Source organism: Capra hircus, chromosome 1 (genome assembly GCF_001704415.2).
Source record: "Capra hircus breed San Clemente chromosome 1, ASM170441v1, whole genome shotgun sequence".
Lineage (NCBI taxonomy): Eukaryota > Metazoa > Chordata > Mammalia > Artiodactyla > Bovidae > Capra > Capra hircus.
This window is the reverse complement of record NC_030808.1, coordinates 120509175-120528729: the sequence shown is the minus strand read 5'-3', so window position 1 is coordinate 120528729 and position 19555 is coordinate 120509175. Positions and strand designations below refer to the sequence as shown.

At 49.2% G+C, this 19555-nt stretch overlaps 1 protein-coding gene across 1 annotated transcript; it reads left to right on the top strand.

Moving 5' to 3' along the window:
* Positions 3631-11454, top strand: ZIC1 (Zic family member 1). Its single transcript, XM_005675469.3, has 3 exons — positions 3631-5453; positions 6879-7042; positions 7758-11454. Exons 1-3 carry the CDS (start codon positions 4472-4474, stop codon positions 7953-7955), a joined length of 1344 nt encoding a protein of 447 aa, XP_005675526.2. The 5' UTR covers positions 3631-4471; the 3' UTR covers positions 7956-11454.

The window sequence follows — 19555 nt, the reverse complement described above, 5'->3', positions numbered from 1 at the left end:
CTGGTTCGCATCCGGGAGAAAGAAAGCCAAGTCCCCATTCCACGGGAGGCCGCGCGCAGAAAGTGGATCCCAGCGGTCAGCGTCCCGAGGCAGGACCAGACCGCACAAGGGCGAGGATGCGGGCCCCGCAGCTGACCCAGCCGGCATCTCCCGGCAGGTTGGGTCGGAGAGGCTCCATCATCTTGCAGCCAGCCGGCCTAACTCGGCTCCTTTGACCCCGGAGAGGGGAAGCCAAGTCCTTCCCCACCGTCCTGGGTGGAGGTGGAGGGGGCAGGACGGAGAAGCTGCTTACAGGGTCCCCCTTCCTGCGCCGGCCTGGGGGCGAGGGAAGCTCAGGGCCATGACTCCCCTTCTGGTGCCAACGGTGGGGCACTCAGGCGATTTACAAAGAAGGGAGGGAAGGCGGGCAGGCAACGATCTGATCTTGGTTCGAGTGCCAGTGGGAGCCCCATTCAACCCCCTTGCCCACCCCCCTCTGAGAAGAAGGGATGGACTCATCCCCAGCGTAGCCTCTCCGCGGAAGGGCCCCCTCCTCCCCTCAATGTCAGTGGGGTGGGGCCTATACCCACAGTTGGGGGGCTAAGGTGCGGGGGATGGGGAAAAACGTCTAGCTGGGCCTTTTACCCCAGAGGGGTTTGGGTGCCAATGGCCGAGATAAGGGTGCGTTCTACCCCGCGGCTGGGGGTACAGGTCCGGTCAGCTTGCCCCCCGGACTCACGCACTTACCCTGCTCCACCTGTTGCCGGGATCGCCTCATTTCTGCACATCACTTTGGGGTGGCGGAGGGGGGACCACAGAACCCTCCAAGCCTCTCTTTTGTGGTTCCAGCGAGGCGGTCATCTTTCATTTCTCCTTTTCCAGCTTTCGGGGAGCAGTTAGGGAATGTATGATGAAGCAGAAATGAGCCGTCAGGATGATATTTTAATGGCTTATATGTCACGTTGGTGCATGTGGCTTTGAACTGGAGCCGCTTGCGTTTCCTGCAGAGAGCGCCGCAAATCCCACTTGATAACTTCTACAACCCACAACTTTTTTTTTCTCTCTCTCTCACATTCACTCTTACTCTGTATATTTGGACGCGTTTCCTAAAAATACCCTCTTGTCAACGTCCCCCTTGGATATTCCACGGACTGGAGAGGAGAGGACTGACTTTTCTTTTTTGAAGAATTATTTTCGCTCTTCCCCCCTCCCAACCGCTACCCTTCTCTCCTCAGTTCCCCTCCCTTGTTTTTTCTTTTCTTTCTTTTTTTTTTTTTTTGAAAGGCAAGCGAGATGGGTTCAATATTTGTTCTCCCTGGTGAAAGCAGTACAGCCTCTAGAGAAAACTTCACCTTGCAGATAAGATTTTTATGACTACCGTGAGGCAGGATCCAAATTCCCCTTACAGGAAACAGAAAAGACTCTTAGTGGCTCCACTGTATCTTTTTTGAACAAAGTGTATGGCAGTTAAAACAAACAAACCCTCAATCCCTTTGCCTCCATTCCCCATCCCAGTTCTACTCAAAGTTGGCAGGGGATTCGGGGGCTGCTGCACTCAGACTTGTTGCTGGGGACTGAATATTTGATTTTTTTTTTCTTTCTTTCTCAAATTTCTGTTTCCCAGCACAACAAGCTCAAATGCTCAGCCAGGTTCCCTCAGACACCAGGAAATCATCCTAACTAACAGAAGTACAGTTTTGAGGAGGGAGAACCCAGGAAAAGAGCAGCTCGGCTCACCAACCCCAAGCAGGAGTCTAGTTGGTGAAAAGACCAGAAAACCAGAAAGGAGGAGAGGCCGACTCTGACCCTGACTTCCTGCAGCCAGTGCAGCCTGAGCAGGCGGCTGGGCAAAAATATTCATTTTCATTTTCCTCTAGCCCAGGCACTGGTGAGTTTCCTAACCGGGCCGCCTGTGAAAGGATGAGTTGAGGTCTCTTTGTCTGAGAAAAGAGTTTAGGGCTCTGATTCAGCTGCAAAGAAGCCAAATGAAGTTAGAAACAAAGGGCAAATTGAAGGATTCCGACTCTTGGCTTTTTGTGTTTTCCTTACTAGAAAATAATTAGACCTAATGAATATGCAGACGCTTCTGCTAAACCCTCGGCCCGGGCTGCTGGGTTTTAAACAGAGCTGCGGAGAAATGCAACCTTCATCCCCCAACCCCCCGTAACTGCATGCATTTTTTGAAATGCATAAATGTTGCTCGCCTTAATTGATTGAGTCACAGGGATTTTTCCCCCTGCTTTTAAGTGCCATACTCCTCTACCTTTCAACAATCATTTTAATATATAGTCAATGGCTCTTTGTGGACGGGACAAAAAGCAACTACGCACAGTTGTTGAATAGACTTTGCGCTGGGCAAAGACAGGTTAATCGAGGGCCGCATCGCGAAAACAAGCGAGTGTTGTATGTTTGCACTGAATCCAAATGTCTGCATTTTCCTAACTAAATCAAAGGGAGTGTTATTTCTTTTTCTGCTCACTCATCTGAAGGTAAGTAAATTTTCTCTGGCGATCAAAAGCCTGGTCGGCAACAAAGACCGCGCCCGCTTTTTCCACCGTCCTGGTGTGGCGAGTTGCGGAATTTCAATAACTGTGACAAGGGTGACTGATTTGTGAACTAGAAAAGGTTTGAATGTCACAAAATTTACATTGGTCCTATCTATCGGAGATTTAAATACCAAAAAAAGTATTCGGGGATTTCTAGGGAGCTCTGGGCAATCCTGAAGAACAATGGCACGTTGGGAAATTTACAGTTTTACCTGAATGAAAGGGGCCCGGGTTGGGAACACGAGTGCAGAGGGAGGGGTTAGCGGGAGGGGCAGACAAGGGAGACTAGGGGAAAGGGAGAAAAGAAAAGAACACAGGAAAGGAAAATCGACAATAATGTTTTTAATTTGCTTAAAACAAAAACAAATCAAACATCAACCAGGAAAGTTAGAGCTCTGATCCACCTGAGGTTTTTATTTTTCTGGGGGGGGGGGCGGTGGTGGGTAGGGCACAAAAAGCCCGATTGATTTAATAACAGTGAGAAAAATCGAGGCAACCGCTCATCCTGAGAAATAACATTTCTTGTGAAGAGAGAGTGGAGTGTCTGTGTGCTCCCGCGATCTTAAATTATAAGCAGGAGGGGGACGAAGCAAGAGGGAAGCAAACTTCAAAAGGACCAAATAACAAAAGCCTCCTTTGCTTCTCTTCAAGGCGGGGACAGGGGAAAAGAAAGAAAAGAAAGTTGCTGAATCGGGACATTCTGGAAGTGCCTTAGCTGTGTTTACCAGCCCCATCCCCGCCTCTTGTTCTCGGAGACGCCCGAAGTCGCTAATCGCTCAGCTAAGAGCAGGTTTGCAGAAGGACAAGATAGAGAAAGAGAGAGGTGGAGAGCGAGAGGGGTACGAATAAAAACAGAGAGAATGAATATGACCGCGAAAAGGAAAAGAAATAGTGGCAAAAATTTTTTTGCATGAGAAGAGGGAAAAATTTGGCTAAAAAAAAAAAAAGTTGCTACTCCTGGCAGCCCTGTTTGTCAAAAGGGGATGTCAAGCGCTTTACAATACCTGGGATTGATGAGGCGGGCGGGCCAATGAACGGCGCGCGGCGCCTCGGCGCGCCCTCCGTTGGCGCGGCGGCTGCGGGCGGGGGGAGTGCCGGCACACCAATGGGCGCCCGCGTCAGCAGCACGTGACGCCTCCCCCTGCTCCCATTCATCAAGGGGGGGACGGTGTCGTCCTTTCAATTCATTTATCTGCAGGAATGATTGCTGCTATCAGTCTCGCGCTCACCGCCCGGCTGAGGAGGTGAAAGTTTCTCCCCAGGAAGATAAACCGCAAAAGACAATATTGTGCATGATTTGCGCCTTTTCTTTGGCTTTTTCTTTCTTTCTTTTTTTCTCCCCCTCCCCCCCTTTTTTTTTGCAAAAAGCAGAGGGGGAAAAAGGAGAGTGAAGGAGCGAGGAGGCGAGCCTGAGAGAAAGGAGAGAGAGAGAAAAGAAAGGGCGAGGGGCTAGTGGAGAAGTGAGGAGGGGCGTACGGAGCGAGGCGGAGAGAGAGCGAGCAGTCGCGGCTCCGGCGCTCACATTCCTCTATGCTACAAATCCGGGAGGAAGTTTTTTTGGGGGGCTGAGATGCTCCATGCCTTTCCCCGGGCAGCCTTGACGCGGGGTCCTCTCGGCAGAAACTGAGCGACGAGAAAGTGAGAGCCGGGCCGGCGGGGTCCGCTCGGCGGGCGCCGGAGCCCGCTTTGCTCGCGGCCCGCAGCCGTCCGGCTTCCCTGCGCTTGGCCAGGCGGGCGCCCCGGCGCGCCGCGCCGCTGCCTGCGGGCTAGGACTTCGCGAGGTGGGTCGACTCCTCCTCCCTCCTCTTCTTCTTCCTCCTCTTCCTCCGCCTCCGGTTCCTCCTCCTCCTCCACCACCACCACCTCCTCCTCCTCCTAATTTTCCCTCCTCGGCGGGCGAGGGTGGGGGGGGCGGGGGAGGCCGGGGCTCGCCCCGAGCAGCCACGATGCTCCTGGACGCCGGCCCCCAGTACCCCGCGATCGGCGTGACCACTTTTGGCGCGTCCCGCCACCACTCGGCGGGCGACGTGGCCGAGAGAGACGTGGGCCTGGGCATCAACCCGTTCGCCGACGGCATGGGTGCCTTCAAGCTCAACCCCAGCTCGCACGAGCTGGCCTCCGCGGGCCAGACAGCCTTCACATCCCAGGCTCCCGGCTACGCGGCTGCGGCGGCCCTGGGACATCACCACCACCCGGGCCACGTCGGCTCCTATTCGAGCGCAGCCTTCAACTCCACGCGGGACTTTCTGTTCCGCAACCGGGGCTTTGGCGACGCGGCGGCTGCAGCCAGCGCGCAACACAGTCTGTTCGCGGCTTCGGCCGGGAGCTTCGGGGGCCCACACGGCCACACGGACGCCGCGGGCCACCTCCTCTTCCCCGGCCTTCACGAGCAGGCGGCGGGCCATGCATCGCCCAATGTGGTCAACGGGCAGATGAGGCTTGGCTTCTCGGGGGACATGTACCCGCGGCCCGAGCAGTACGGCCAGGTGACCAGTCCGCGTTCAGAGCACTATGCCGCGCCACAGCTGCACGGCTACGGGCCTATGAACGTGAACATGGCCGCTCATCACGGCGCTGGCGCCTTCTTCCGCTACATGCGCCAGCCCATCAAACAGGAGCTCATCTGCAAGTGGATCGAGCCTGAGCAGCTGGCCAACCCCAAAAAGTCGTGCAACAAAACTTTCAGCACCATGCACGAGCTGGTCACGCACGTCACTGTGGAGCACGTCGGCGGACCGGAGCAGAGTAACCACATCTGCTTCTGGGAGGAGTGTCCGCGCGAGGGCAAGCCCTTCAAAGCCAAATACAAACTGGTCAACCACATCCGCGTGCACACGGGAGAGAAGCCCTTCCCCTGCCCCTTCCCTGGCTGCGGCAAGGTCTTCGCCCGTTCTGAGAACTTAAAGATCCACAAAAGGACGCACACAGGTACGGAAACGGCTGTCCCAGACAGCCCTCGGTTCCCTATCCCGGCCCTGAGACCCGCAATTCACAAGTCAGCGGCGGGGGCGCACAAACCCGGCCTCGGTTGGGTCTGGAAGTCAGATTTCAGCAGACAGCGAAAGTGTGCTCTGGGTTTTAGTTTGAGGCTTGAAAGTCTAATAAAGTATAGAGAAGGTTGGAGGAGAAGGATCTGGGCATATAGATTTTTAAATAAGAACTAAAAAAGGCCGGGAGAGCTAAGAGACAAACCGGCTTTGGGGAGTCCTTGGTGCGCGAGAAGACGGGAGAGGTGGCTGGCTCCCGGCGGCGGTGGAGGCGGAGGCGCCAACCGCTTCAGCTGCAGGCAAATCTAAACGTTTGCTTCCAGCCAACATCCCCTCTCTACGCACCTTCGTGAGGACTTTGCCAAAGGGAGGAATTGAGGAAACTGGAGGAGATCGGATGAAAGGGCATAGAAACAAAAACAGATAGAATAGAGGGGGTGGCGTTGGTGAAAGCAAGTCAGTCGGGCCTGTGGAAGCTTTTGGAGGTTTATGCATATTTAAAGAGCCCCGAATTTAATAATGACTTGTTTGTAAGTAGATTCGAGGAGTCGGGAGAATCGGCAGAAGGCGGAGAATTCCTTTTTGTCAATTAGATTCTGTGAGGACGTTTTCAAAACACCGAATACCTTGAGATGGTCTTTAAAAATAAAGAGACCAGTCGGGAGCAGTTAAAAGAAAAGTTCGCAGCGAGCTTAGGGCTGCAATCTGGGTCGGGCAGGCCGTTCTGGGCTTCTTGGGCCAACAAAGCCGGGAATGCTGCTTCATGGTTCTGCTGGGCCTGGGTGATTTCTGAGAATCGCGTTTGGAACTTGGCGTTTAACGCCTGAGTCAGAGAGGAACTTGCAGTGCTGAACTCTCGGCCCAGATTATCCTATAAAATGTGTGTATAGGAGGTGGGGTCGGGTGGGGGCGGCGACGGCGACGAGGAGGGTGCGGAGCGTTGAGGAGGGGGTAAGGGGAGGAGAGAAGAGCCAAACCGTAGGAGAATCAGCCCGGAATGTGAAAATTAGAAACCGAGACCTAGGTAGAAGCTTTCCGGAGTCGTCTGTATAGCCCCGGGCCTAAAAACCTGCAGCCAGACCTGCTGCTACTCTGGGATCTAAAAAACTACCACCACCACCACCAATAATAATAATAAAATAGTAAAATCTGGATATAATTGGATTGAGTTAAAATATTTCAGATGTTTATAATTCCAACGCAGATATATGATTTCATAAACGACCCGGGTTTTGAGCTTGAAAAGTGCTAACCCTGAGCTGCTGCTTTTTTTCATTTTTGTCTTTACTTTTACTTTTTTTTTTTTTTTTAAGAGCCGCGGGGTTTGTTCTAATCAGACCTGTCTGTTTCTCGCCTTTTGCACCAGGGGAGAAGCCCTTCAAGTGCGAGTTCGAGGGCTGCGACCGACGCTTTGCCAACAGCAGCGATCGCAAGAAGCACATGCACGTGCATACGAGCGACAAGCCCTATCTTTGCAAGATGTGCGACAAGTCCTACACGCACCCCAGCTCGCTGCGCAAACACATGAAGGTAATCGCCGCGCTCTCGCCACCGGCCTTGGAGCCAGGAGCCCTCGCAGCTCTTCGGCCGGGGTCGGGCGGCGAGTGGCAGCTGGGCGGTGGCAGGAGCCGGCAGAGGCGGAAAGGCCACGATTCCTTTCTGCAGACTTCGCAGAAAGCGCGGGGGCTGGAAAAGGGGATGTGGGTACCCAAAGCCCTTCTAAATTTACTGTTTAATAATGAAAGTCAAAAGAAGCGAGCAGCGGCTGCAACTGAGGGGGAGCCAGGACAGTCCCGGCGGGATGATGCTGCCGAAGCTGCGGCCTCGGCGGCTTGGCTGGCAGCGCCTGCACGGAGTTGGGGTCTTGCACGCGAGCCTGAGCGCTGGCTCACCTAACCCTGAGCCAGCAAATTTCAGCGGCTGCTGGGGAGCTTGTGTGTGTGTGTGGGGTGGACACCATCTCGGGCTCTGGCCTCACATCCAGCCTCCTGCTTCCCAGATCTCTATTCTTTTGTGAGTCGGGGGTGTGAGGGGCACTGCCCTTTTCCAGAGCTGGGTCTCTGCAGCGCCGAGGCGGGGCAACCAAGCCCAAGTCCCACGGGTCGGGCCTCCCTGGAGTTCAAGGGGATCCAGGGCTCCGGAGTAGGGGGTTGGGGGACGGCAGGCAGCGCTCAGCCTTCATGCTCCCTAAACGGCCGCCGTGGCGGCTCTTTATCTCCGTAAAAACGCGACTTTATTCCCGCAGGTCCATGAATCCTCCTCGCAGGGGTCGCAACCTTCGCCTGCCGCCAGCTCGGGCTACGAGTCCTCCACGCCGCCCACCATCGTGTCTCCCTCCACAGACAACCCGACCACCAGCTCCCTGTCGCCCTCATCCTCCGCGGTCCACCACACAGCCGGCCACAGCGCGCTCTCTTCCAATTTTAACGAATGGTACGTTTAAAATCAGAAACAAAACACCGAACAAAACCCTATTTAAGAGACTGAGCACACACGCGTATACAACACATAACTGAAAGAACCCTGAGCATCAAAACAGCATCCCCACCCACCCCCCAATTCTGTTTTTTTCTAACCCTGCCGATAGAACCAGGACCGAGAGAAAGCACCAAACCTTTACTTTTTTTTCTTTTCTTTTTTGGCAAAGGCTTGGTAGCCAACGGGTGGGAGGGTGGGCATGGAGAAGGCGGCCGCCTGACCAAATGCCGCCAACCCCGAAGGCCGGTTTCTCCTGGGAATCGGAACAGGCTCTCTGGGATTCGGCCTTTTTTTTTTTTTTTTTTTTGCTTTGCATTCTTGTAAATACAGAATTATTAGCTTAAAACTGTACTGTTGGATTCTGTATATAGTTATATCTCGGTTGGAACGGGCGGGTGGGATCGTGGCGTTGTGGTCTTTGCATTGGGGGAGGGGGGAGGGGCCGGGCGGGAGCGGGAGGGGGAGGGGAAGGGGGGTTGGGAGGCCGAAAGCCAACTGTTTGTACTGAATGGCAAGAATGTTCTAGTAAATGTGTACCAAAATGTGAATTACTTTGTACGATTACAGTCTCCACGTCGACCTAACAGAATATTATTGGTATTAATGTGCTTTTTTTGTATAAAGTGCAAACATTTCGTCCCAAAGTCTAAGTACCTTAGTGCAGTAAAATGTTGTTTCACGTCCTGTCAAGAATTCGTATAGTACGAGCCTGGATTTGCGTGTCAAACTGTTCCATTTGTTTATGTAAAGTGATATTAAAAAAAGATATAAACTATAACTGTCCAGTTGCTTTTGGCAAAAGATACAACCACATAATGTATATAATTCCTAGTTTCCATATTTATCCGCATGTAAAGGGCCGGTTTATTCATGTTACAGCTATTCAATATTTATGGCTAGAAGAACTCGTATGTACACTTTAGTTTCCAGACTGTTTGGTAACCTTTCGTACCTTATTAAAGATTCTGAAATCTCAGTGATTGTGGTAGGAATTTCTTCTTCACTCCCAGCAACCTGCTGCCTCTTCTACCAGCCTTAGTGGGTCTCGGGAAAAGCTCACCAGTCTTCCCTTTCTGTCATCGCAGGTCCTATAAACATGATAAATGAAAGCTACCCTGCTGGCTCTCCGAGAGGGTGTAATTAGTATTTATATCAAAATTTATGAAACAAATTTTCGGCCACAGTATAATTTAAATGACCTTTGCAGACGTAGAATAACAACCATAAAAATAACAGAAATAGATTGCACAGGCGACATCAATATTAATGTAGGTGAACTGTCAGAAGCTCAGGGGCTGGATCTGCAGCTTTGCAAATGAACTTGCAGCCTAGGGTTCTGCTGTCCCCCAAATTAAATTCCCCCAGCTGAAACCAAGTTGCAGATTTACAATATCATATTTTAAATTGCCATCTTCAATTAAACCATTTATGGCCATAACTAATTTTCAGGATGTCGATGCATGTTTTTCCAGGCCTGCCTTCTTTGTACAAAAGTAAATGTCCATAAAGCGTTTTACTTATATTTCTTCAAACGTGATGCTAATTTAAATTAATTACCTCCTATGATATGTTATTATTCCTATAATTTTGCCACTGTTATTAGTTCTCTCAAAAATACATCTAGGGAAGAGAATTATTTTATGTAATTTGATTATCTCTCTCTTTTATTTATTTCTCATTTACTTAAGAAATTCGTTCCATTGGCTGGCGTTGATACAGTAAATTTGTAAATGAGACAGTATAAAAAATCTAAATTACTTGTGCTTAATGACTGTAGCAGAACGCCTTTTCTCTAAATCAGATTGTCTTTCTTGCAGTTTAGTTTGATAGATTTGCAAGCTATGCTGCTCCCTAGAAGTTAGCTGCACTGGTAGGAACGCAAGCTTCTTTGTCTCTGGTTGTAGCTTGCATGATCGCCCCATTAAGCAGACAGCGTAGCCGGAGATCACAAATCAGGGTCTTGGCTGTAGCTGCAAGGGTGTAGCTGGATGGGTCAGAGCTGGAAGCAGAAACTGACCTCACTGAAGGCCAGGAGGAACCCAGACTTGGTTGTTTAATATACTGTGTGTATTCAGGAAGTCACAGGCCATACTGATTCTGAGAATGAAAGCAAGAGAGGAAAACAAGAACCCCTTAAAATACATCTGTTCCAAAGTATACCTTCAACCCTTTACAAAGTCAAAATGTTAAATTCTCTTAAATTTGGGGGGGCTTGTCCTTTTGTTGCTTGCTCTTTGTATTTGTCACTTTTAGTTAACAAAATTTTATTGGGTAAGGAGGGGATTTGCTACACTTTCTGCCGCACATCAGAAACCTAGAGCTGGTGGTGTTTAACTTAAAAAAAGTGTTATTGTGATCTATAAGATTAGATACCAACCTTTCATGAAAAGAGCGCCACCTTGCAAGGTTTGGTGAGATTTAAGGAAGTTGGAACACCTAAGCAGGAATTGCTGCTGGTTCTGAAATTTTGTGAGAGTAGAAGCTGCCTCCCAATGGCTTTGGAGGTTTAAAACTAACAGCATAGTGTTTGAGGTGACTCCAGACATTAGGCCCAATAATTAATAAACCTAGAAAGGAATAAAAATAGCTCAACTTTCTAGGAAGGAAAAGTAAGCACCTCAAAAAATAATCCTTTCCTTTAGAAATCAGAATTTCTGGGAGCCTGATATAATATTCATAATAACAGTAGCTTTGTAACTTTGTTAGGATGTTAACATTTAGGAAGATACTCAATGAGTGCATTTTTTCTTTGACTATTCTTGAAAGCAGTTTACCTCAAATTTTGAAATATAAATGTCTCATGATTTGTTATATACCTGATACTTTTAAACTTTAATAACATAGTGTAATAATGAAATATCATACTGTGATATAAGAGTTACATAGGATATTTTAAAGATAAATTTTAGGGATAAATATTTACTTCACAACTACTTCATAGTGTAAAAAAAATTTTTAGACATTGAAGGTCAAATAATTTTTTTAAAAAACCCACAAAACCATTTGAGGAGTACTGTGTGTGAATAATCACACTCACCAGAAAGGAATTTTTCTAGTAGCAGCCAATATTTATGTCAATTCCTCTTATGCATTCTCTTTTCTAACACAACAAAGAAAAAGTCATTAATGATGTAGGTTGCCTAAAATAATGCTTCATACTTAAATGTAGTCTATTATTTTGCTGGTACCTTTAATGTCTGCTTGTTGAGATGTATTCTTCATACTTTTCTTCATGGGCTATTAGGTTTTGAAATACATGAATGTGAACATCGAAATATATTGTTAGACCCTATTTAGCAGGAGCTGAAGATGCTGCAAACGGCTGGTTTCTGTGTGTAGTTGTGGATATTGATTTAGGCAGAAAGTTGTCCTGGTTCATATTTTGACTGCATTGTATTCTGTTACTATCAAATGATAAGAACAGCTAACAAGTTATTAAAAAGTTATATTGTGTCAACAAAAAATGCCTGAGTACAAGCAATCATATTTGAGAAATGAGAAATGAGTTGTGGTATGTGTGTGTGTACATTTATAGAGTAAGCATGTAAATATACAAGCACCATTTATGTGGGGGCTAAGTAATTTTCAAACATTTCAGGTCCTTTGTTTTCTTTTTCAAAAGCTACCCCCAACTGCTTTAAGCATTTGCAGCTGATGATTTTGATTTTTTAAAGTCAAGCATTCAAGTTAACCTTTAAGAAGCAAACCACCTCCAAAAGAAAGATGTAACCTTTCAATTGCCCCATATGCTTATCATTTTTTTTTTCTTTTTCCCTTTTTTTTTTGCTTTAGCTGACAATGAAAATAACACTAACCTTCTTTGCTGATGGGCCTGGCATTTAGATGTTTTTATTTGTTGATGGGGAAGTTTTCTCAGAACTTTTAAAGGCTGGCAACAGAACTAAATTCCCTAAATACCTTACCCAGCCTAGAAACCTTCCCGATGTTCCCTTTTTGAGGTCAAATTGTGATCAGTGTCCTGGAACCCTTGTTGAACCAGTGCTGGTGGAGTTGGTACCTGAGCATACTGCTTTTCAGGAAGCAGCTTGGGGAAGGCCATGGTCCTTAAAGAGCATCAACTTATGATGGGTTGGGGAGGAACTCACTATATGTGGTTTGGCAAAATCAAAATGAAGGCACTGAGCTTGTGCCTTTGATTAATTGTGAGCTAGGTATGATGTCAGCAGATTACCAACTCACCTTTCTTTCTTTTTTCCAACTCAAAATACTAATTACAAATTTATCTTCTCCTGTCTAGGTATAGAGTTCTTGTTCCTAGCATCAAATGTAGTTCTTAGAACTATGTGTTCATATAAGGAAAACAAAGTCTTTGTTGTTTTCATAAAATTTGCCACAGTTGATATCACTATCTGGTTTTAGAATTCTTGAAAATAGAGTGGCAATGGAAAGATTTATGTCATCTATGCCAGGCAAACCACTAAAGGTTCATATTACTCAGGTTTTTTTTCAACTTTTTACCAACCCATTCACATCAGTAATATGTATCCATTTAAACTGGTTATATAAACAATGTAAGATTTTATGGGGGTAACTATAGAGCAATCTCTTTTTTCAAATAGTAATCACTAGTTTGGGGTTAGAAATAAAAAAATGTTGACAACTTCCTATAGCATGTCACATCTGAGCCTTTCCCTCAAAAATTTTTTGCAACTATAATGGCATAATATTCAAAAATAAGGGAAGTGTTCTCTATTTATCTATGCAAGGCTAGTTCACTCCAGAATGTCTCACCAAGCAAGAGGAAACATGATCAGGCCAAACAAACCAGGGGCTATTTTTACCATGCAAACTGAATTCTGGCATTAGTTCTTAACATTTATTTCCACTTTAGAGCAAGGACCTAAAACAGTATGAAGTTTCCAATTGATGCTATACCGGAGGTGGGTTTTTCAAGAATAAGAAACTGACTTTAGCTATTTAGTATGGAAAGAAACATTGCTGGGCAATACTACTAGAGACTTACCATTGTCTGTCAGTTGTCCACAAAATTTTGGCTGTCCCTGACATAGCGGGTGTACTTTGTAAGTCTATGAGTAAGAATTCGTGGGTCGTGAGACTTACACAGTGATATTTTTACCTACAGCATACACAAGAATCAATTATTAAGCGTGGATATAAACAGATGGGAATGCTATCTTTAAAAAAAAATAAGACGTTCAAAGGCCAGCGACTTTAGCAAACTTTAAAAAAGTATGATTATTTTGCATCTACTTTTGTGTAAAAATCCCCATTAAGCTACAGAAAACAAGGAGGAAAGAAGCTGAGAGAAGCTCACATCCTAACCCCTTTAAATTTTTTTTTCTGTCTATCCGGGAAAATCCTAGCCTCTGGCAAAGAAAACTGAAAGTTGTGGAGGAAGGTAAAACCACGGAAAAGGATCGGGGTGGGTGAGTCTGTGAGTCAAGAAGATTTTTGTCCTGGAGAATTTCTTGAAAACATATAGACAAAGGCTTTGGAGGTGAGTTTGTGGTGGTGGGATGGAACACCAAGGCGTCCCCACAGCACCTTCATCAAAGGTCTGGCAGTCAGGGTTTGATGGGCCCCCTATGCCACCCTGCACCCCAGCGAGGTGCTTTCCAAGTCACTGCCGCGGGCTGGGTCTGTGGCTGGGAGAGTAGTACGCATGCGTGGCCCTAGGCCCGCGACTCCACGTGCTGATGAATATGCATGAGGCGTCCCCCGCCCACGCGGGCCGCGGAGGAAACAGCTCTGAGGCTTCGGCCTGCGAAAGCCTGTGGCCTGGCTGCCAAAATAGTGCGGCGAGGAAGCTGCACGTGTTTGTTTTGAAACCTCGTGGGTTTAAGTGAGATCAGCAAGCCAGGCAGACAGCATAGGCTCCAGCAATCTGGTGGGCCCTGCAATTTCCCCTTCCTTAAAGACCGCCCCGGTGGACCACAAACTATGCCGCTTAGAAGCGGTCCTCCTCCTGTCCCCTTCCAGGGAGCTGGCATCATGGCTGTTCTAGTCACCTGGCCCCTCTCCAGTCACAGACCCCACGCCTGAGATGGTGGGCAGGGTACTAAGGGTTTTCCTATCATCCACCCTCTTTCTTTGCTCTGATACAGGCCTGTCTTTGTCTTTCTCCTCCTTTTCCTTTTTCTCTCCGGGTTCCCAGTCCTGTTTCTGACTGTGTCCCCCAGTCCCTACCTACTTATCTGGTGGACTGTCAGCCCCTTGTTTGAACGACTGCTCTAAGGTTTTAACTCGACCCATCCCAAACGTTTTATAAACGTCCGCTCACGCACGTGTAAGAGCTGATGTAGTTCTATATAAACTCAAAAGTAGCCACTGGGGGAGGAACTACTCTGTCCAGGAGACCTGGAAAGTGTAGGGTTTGGGGAGAAAAGCCCAGAGTTCAGGTGCTGGGCTATTGCTTTGCCTTCCTGGTGACGTTCTTTGGGTTCTGCACTTTGCATGATATTTTGTGGCCAATGTGCTGACATTTCAGAGCGAGTGCATAAATTGTCTAGTGGAGTGACTAACACTTGCAAGCAAAGGGGAGGGGTCGTGGAGCGCCCCTGGGTTACTTCATCCTCACACCAGTGTCCATGGAGTTAGGCTTTTGAGTGTTTCGGTCAAAAATCCTAGGTTCCATAACATCAGAAAATGGCTCCCAGACAGGTCCCAATCCTCCTCTGAATTTTACTTTCAAGTAGAGGCAGACCCATTCCATGGGGCCCACCCCTGTTGCTCCCCTCACTGCCAACAGGAGAGGCCTTTTGTCACTGCCCGGTTCTCAGTGCAGCTAACCAAGAGCCAGCTTCACTCCTGCCAGTTCTGAGATCCCGGCGCCATAGCATCATTTCACCTGGCAGCCATCACTAGCCAAGTCTTCAGCTTTGAAACGGAGGTGCAGCAGAGGCGTTTTGGAAACGTTCCTGCTAGGAAAAGGCCTACCCGGAGGCTCAGAGCTAAATAACAGGGATGGCTGGATTAGAGCTGCCGGGGACCTGGGCCTGGGGAGGCTTGGCAGAAGTCAACCAACCTGGGATCGGTCCCAAGGACTCGGTGGAAAGGGGTTGGCGCATCAGAGTTCTCTTGTTCGAGGTCCCGGGAGGACAGTGCACCCCGCGTCTAATTAGGGGAGACGAGGCCCTAGATCCACCGAACCTCCGTTACAAGGGCCACCCCACAGGAAACTCGCTCCGATTTGGGTCCCTTTGTATTTTAGTATGTTGGGAAGCGAGGGGGGGGTGGGGTGCAATTTTAATTCTTAACTCCACGCTAATTATGAAGACCTGAGTCGGCTCATTTTAAGCAGAAAGCTCTAACTCAGCGTGGGTTCCTGCGTTCTTGCCCCAAAGGCCAAGGCCCAAAGAACCCTTTTCATTTGGCTTGGGGCTCGAGGGGAGGGAGGGGCGGGAACGGGAGCGGGCCGGGGTCCGCGAGCCGGCGGCCCTGCGTGGCGGACAGGCCCGGCTTCCCCGCTTGGCCGCCAGTGTCCGTGCGGGCGACGCGGTTGCCCTCTCCGGGCCAGAGAGTTGGGGACGCCCCTTCCCCGCCCCCGGCGCCCCCAGCGCCCCCGGGGTCGGCGCCAGAGACCTGGCGGCCCGGAGGCTCTGACTTGAGGCGGCGAGGCGGGCTCTGGGGCCTCCCCGAGCCAGGACGAGTTTAGTCTGAGGAAGCGACGGCAGGGGACGCGGGTCAGGGCCAAGGAACCGGGGACCCCAAACCGGACGGGCGCTTTATTCCCCTCCCCCTCCCTCCGCCCCACTCCCAGCGCCTGCCCAAGTTGCCTGCCTCCGGTAGGACTGACCGTCTGCCCGGCCTTACTCTGCTGCCAACCTTGCCCGAAACCTAGACCCCAGATCCGGTAAGTCGCGTTCTCCCCTCACCCCGCCCCGCCACCTTTCTAGCGGACTCCGCGGGCGGCTGCGTGTGCGCGCGAGCCGCCGGAGGCGCGCGCCGAGAACTTGGGCCCCTGCGGCTGGTGTGTGTGAACACAGAGTACCCGAAGTAGTCAGAGGTGTCGTGGGGCTCCCCTGTGAGGAGGGAGCGGAGCGGGGTGGTCCAGCCTCGCTCCTCTGGATCCTCTGTCCCTGTGGACACCCACCAAAGCTATCTTTTAAGAATAAGCTTTCTGCTGGTCTCGTGAGTGTGTGTGTGTTTTGGGTGAGGGAAGCAGGGGGAGGGGAATTGCCCCTTCCCCTAAGCAGTTTCTAATTCCTGAGGTCCCCAACAAAGTTTACTCATGATTTCCATTCGAATGCTGTGAAGTTATTATCATTACTATTTCAAGTGAAGATTTCTGAGAGTCGCAGCTTCTCAGATATACGTGCCTCTGGAGGGCATTTCGACAATTACCTTGTCCACTAACTCCTCTCCCTTCCCACTGGAAAAAAAATAAACTTAATTTTTCAGTAGTTGCCTTAGGACACGTCGTTTACAAGTCCCTAATGTGAGGGAAGAAGGGAAGAAAGAAAAACAACCTTGGCATTTCTCGTTGGGACTCTGCGTGCTCTGTTATTGAAATGTGAAAGATGGATTTTTGGGGGGGAGGGGGAGGCAGAGCGCTGGAAGAGTGCTTTTGAACCGCGCTGCCCTGTTGCACGGGGCTGACCTTTGGCTGACACGGCCACGGAGCGGGCCGTTCGTTAACGAGGATTTGATACATTAGACATTCGAGCTGGGCGTGTAAACCCACACTCTGAATCCAGATTTCGCTCAAATTAGTGTACGAGGAAATGATCTTTTTAAGTCCTGAGGCTTAACCAAGTGTCAGGAGGGCCGATTGCTGCCTGAAAAGGGCAGGGAAAGACACTGTGTAAAAGGCACATTCACTGCTCCTTAAAAAACAAACAAAATCAACCCCCCAAATCATCTTTGAAAAATTTCCGAAATCCTCCCAAGTCGCTCCTTTTAAGTGATGCTTATAAATAAGGCTAATCATCTCGTTCTAGTGAATTCGGTTGTATTAATTCCTAACACGAGGCAAAGCTGTGAAGACAGTGTCACAGTTATGGATATATATGTGTGTGCATGAAAATATATACACATATATTATATATATGTAATACACAATTATATAATTTTTTTCTCATTAATCGCTGGAGATGTTAGAATGTGACAGTTCATTTCTGCCAGGCAGTGGGGGCACATATGGAGGGGAAAGTCACAGATTTTAAAACCGTTTCAAAGTTGACGCGTCTCGATTTAATTTGGTTCGACTCGTGTCCAGACTTCGGAGCCCATCAAGGGAAGGCAGGCTGGCCACGGGGATCCCGGCCTGGCGCGCGGGGGCGGAACTTGCAGCTCGCCAGCCTCACGGATGAGACTGAAGTTGGGGACTTGGCTGTGACAGTGGAATAGGAAGCCAGTTGGAGGCCGCAGCGGCTCCCGCAGTATTTACTGACTTTGGAAAGGTGTGATTTTATTTAAGTTGACAATAGAGCTCCAACTTAAAAAAAAATAAAATAAAATAAGCACCTCTAGAAAATGTTTTTCTCCTCCTTCTCCCAAAAGCAGAGCCCGCGAAATGCTCTGAATTGGAGAGGGGGGAGAAATTCGCTCCTGCACGAGTTGCCAGCCATTCTTAGGGGTGGAAAGGGGAGGAGGTATCTGTGCCCTGCAGCCCTGCAAAGGCCGATTGCTCTCAACTACCATCCTGGGGGAGGGTCGCAGCGGCCGTGGCAGTTTTCTACACCTGAGTGTTGGATTCTGCCTCAGGGTTTCGCTGGGGCTGCACTGGGGCGGTTTCTGGGACCAGAGTTTATTAGGCGAAGCAATTTTTGGCCTTAAATTTTGCTCTGGGAGTCTGCCTCCAATCCCCTCTTGTCCTCTGAGTGTGGATAAAAAGATGGAAAATTAACTATCATGAAAAGAAAGAGACAGTTTAAAAACAAGGATGCTAAGGGAGAGAAGTGATTCTCCCAGACCTACGATAAAGAAATTCAGACAGGGCCCAGGAGAGGTACAGGATTCATTCCAGACAGAGCTCTCTAGACCCAGTCCCACTCACAGGCTGACAGGCTCGCATGTCCCAGACCTTTCGGATCAGGGCAGCTGAGCGGGCGGAACACTTTTCTGGATTCAGGCTCTGACCCCCTTTCGAAAAATCACACCTCTGCACAATCTTGACAACAAACGGCCAAGGTTTGGGAGGGTTACAAAAGCTGGCCTAACGGTGAACAGGAGAGTAGGGGAAGAAGGAAAGGTTGGGAGTGGAGAGAGCAGAGTTTGCTGCCAGTCCTCTTCAAGATCGAGTTCATTTTTCCCTTGTAGCGGGTCCCAGGTTTGTAGCATCACCAACCATGCTTGGGGGAGAAACTCTCCGGATCACCAACTGCCAAAGTTGTGTCAAGTTTGAGGTAGAAAAACGGTGGGTCTGTTTCATTTTAAGGTCCACTTCTGGAGTCAGTGGAAACCATCTAACGTTGACTTTTATAAAGAGTGGAAGGAAGGAAGCCCCCGCAGTTTGCAGACTAGTCTGGAGTTTCTTTGGTCCTCTTGTCTAGACCGCCCACCCACGTCCAGCCCCGGGAGTCTCCACAAGCGCTGGGGCCTCCGCACGCGGTCTGGAGTCTGGGTGCCCGCTTGTGCTCGGAAGCCGCGGACGCTGTGGTTCTGACTTCGGCAGGACTTTCTGGCGGGCGCCAGGGCTGCGCCTTTCGCCGCTGGGGGGTTTCCTCCGGCCCTGACCCGGGCTTCCTCCCCGTAGCCCCCCACAGCCCTAGGCCTGGCCACCCCAGGGACTGCCCTGGACCTGACATAGGCAGAGCGGTCGCTGACGTCAGGGGCTCCCAGTGACCCGAATTCCAGCCCCGGCCAGGAGGCGCGCGGCGCGGGCATCATTAATTACCAGACGCTAAATGTTACAAAGGAAGCTCAAGGTTTTTCAGGAGGCAGCTGATTCTGAGAGTTATATGTCTCTGTGTGTGTATATATATATATATATATATAAATTGGTGTGGGGAGCGAGAAAAGAAAGTGGGGGGGGGGAATGGAATGAGAAACAGTGATTTGGTTTCTCAAAGCATAGTTAGTAACTTCTCACCCTCCAGTGTCCAGGTCCGCCCCCTATGTGCACCTTTCCGTAGGTGTGGGCTCCTCACTTTGTAGCTGGTTTGGCAGATTTTCGGTGGAAGCGCTAGTATTTGTTCCTACGGGACTCTCATCGACAACTTCCCTGAGGATTCAAGTTTGAGGAGTTTAATTATCTCCAGAACCCAAGGGGGTGAGATAGGGTGGGCACTGCGTCCTAAAAATAGATCTAGGATGTTCGTATCACCCTTTCTATTTGGTTAGATCTTTAGCCAGAGATCTGATATTATTATGGTTGTTGTTGAGTAAAAAGAGGAGGGAAAACCCCACGTACACCAATAGGGTCAAGATAAATGAATAGTGAAATTCGGTATTAGCAACGAAACCTTTCACTGGTAATGTCAAAAGCAGCTTTCCTTTTTTCTTTTGTTTTAAAAGGAACTAGGCATGCAGTATCTAGCTCAAAATAGAATTTTAAGCTGTAATAACTTCTTCAAAATCACACCAATTATTGGTTCTAGCTCTAATACATTTTCAAAAATCCTTTCTCGGAGGATCACTGCC

Coding starts and splice junctions, on each gene's coding strand:
- ZIC1 (XM_005675469.3), top strand. CDS start 4,472: ATGCTCCTGGACGCCGGCCCCCAGTACCCCGCGATCGGCGTGACCACT. Junction 5,454..6,878: donor CCACAAAAGGACGCACACAG/GTACGGAAACGG, acceptor CTTTTGCACCAG/GGGAGAAGCCCTTCAAGTGC. Junction 7,043..7,757: donor CGCTGCGCAAACACATGAAG/GTAATCGCCGCG, acceptor TTATTCCCGCAG/GTCCATGAATCCTCCTCGCA.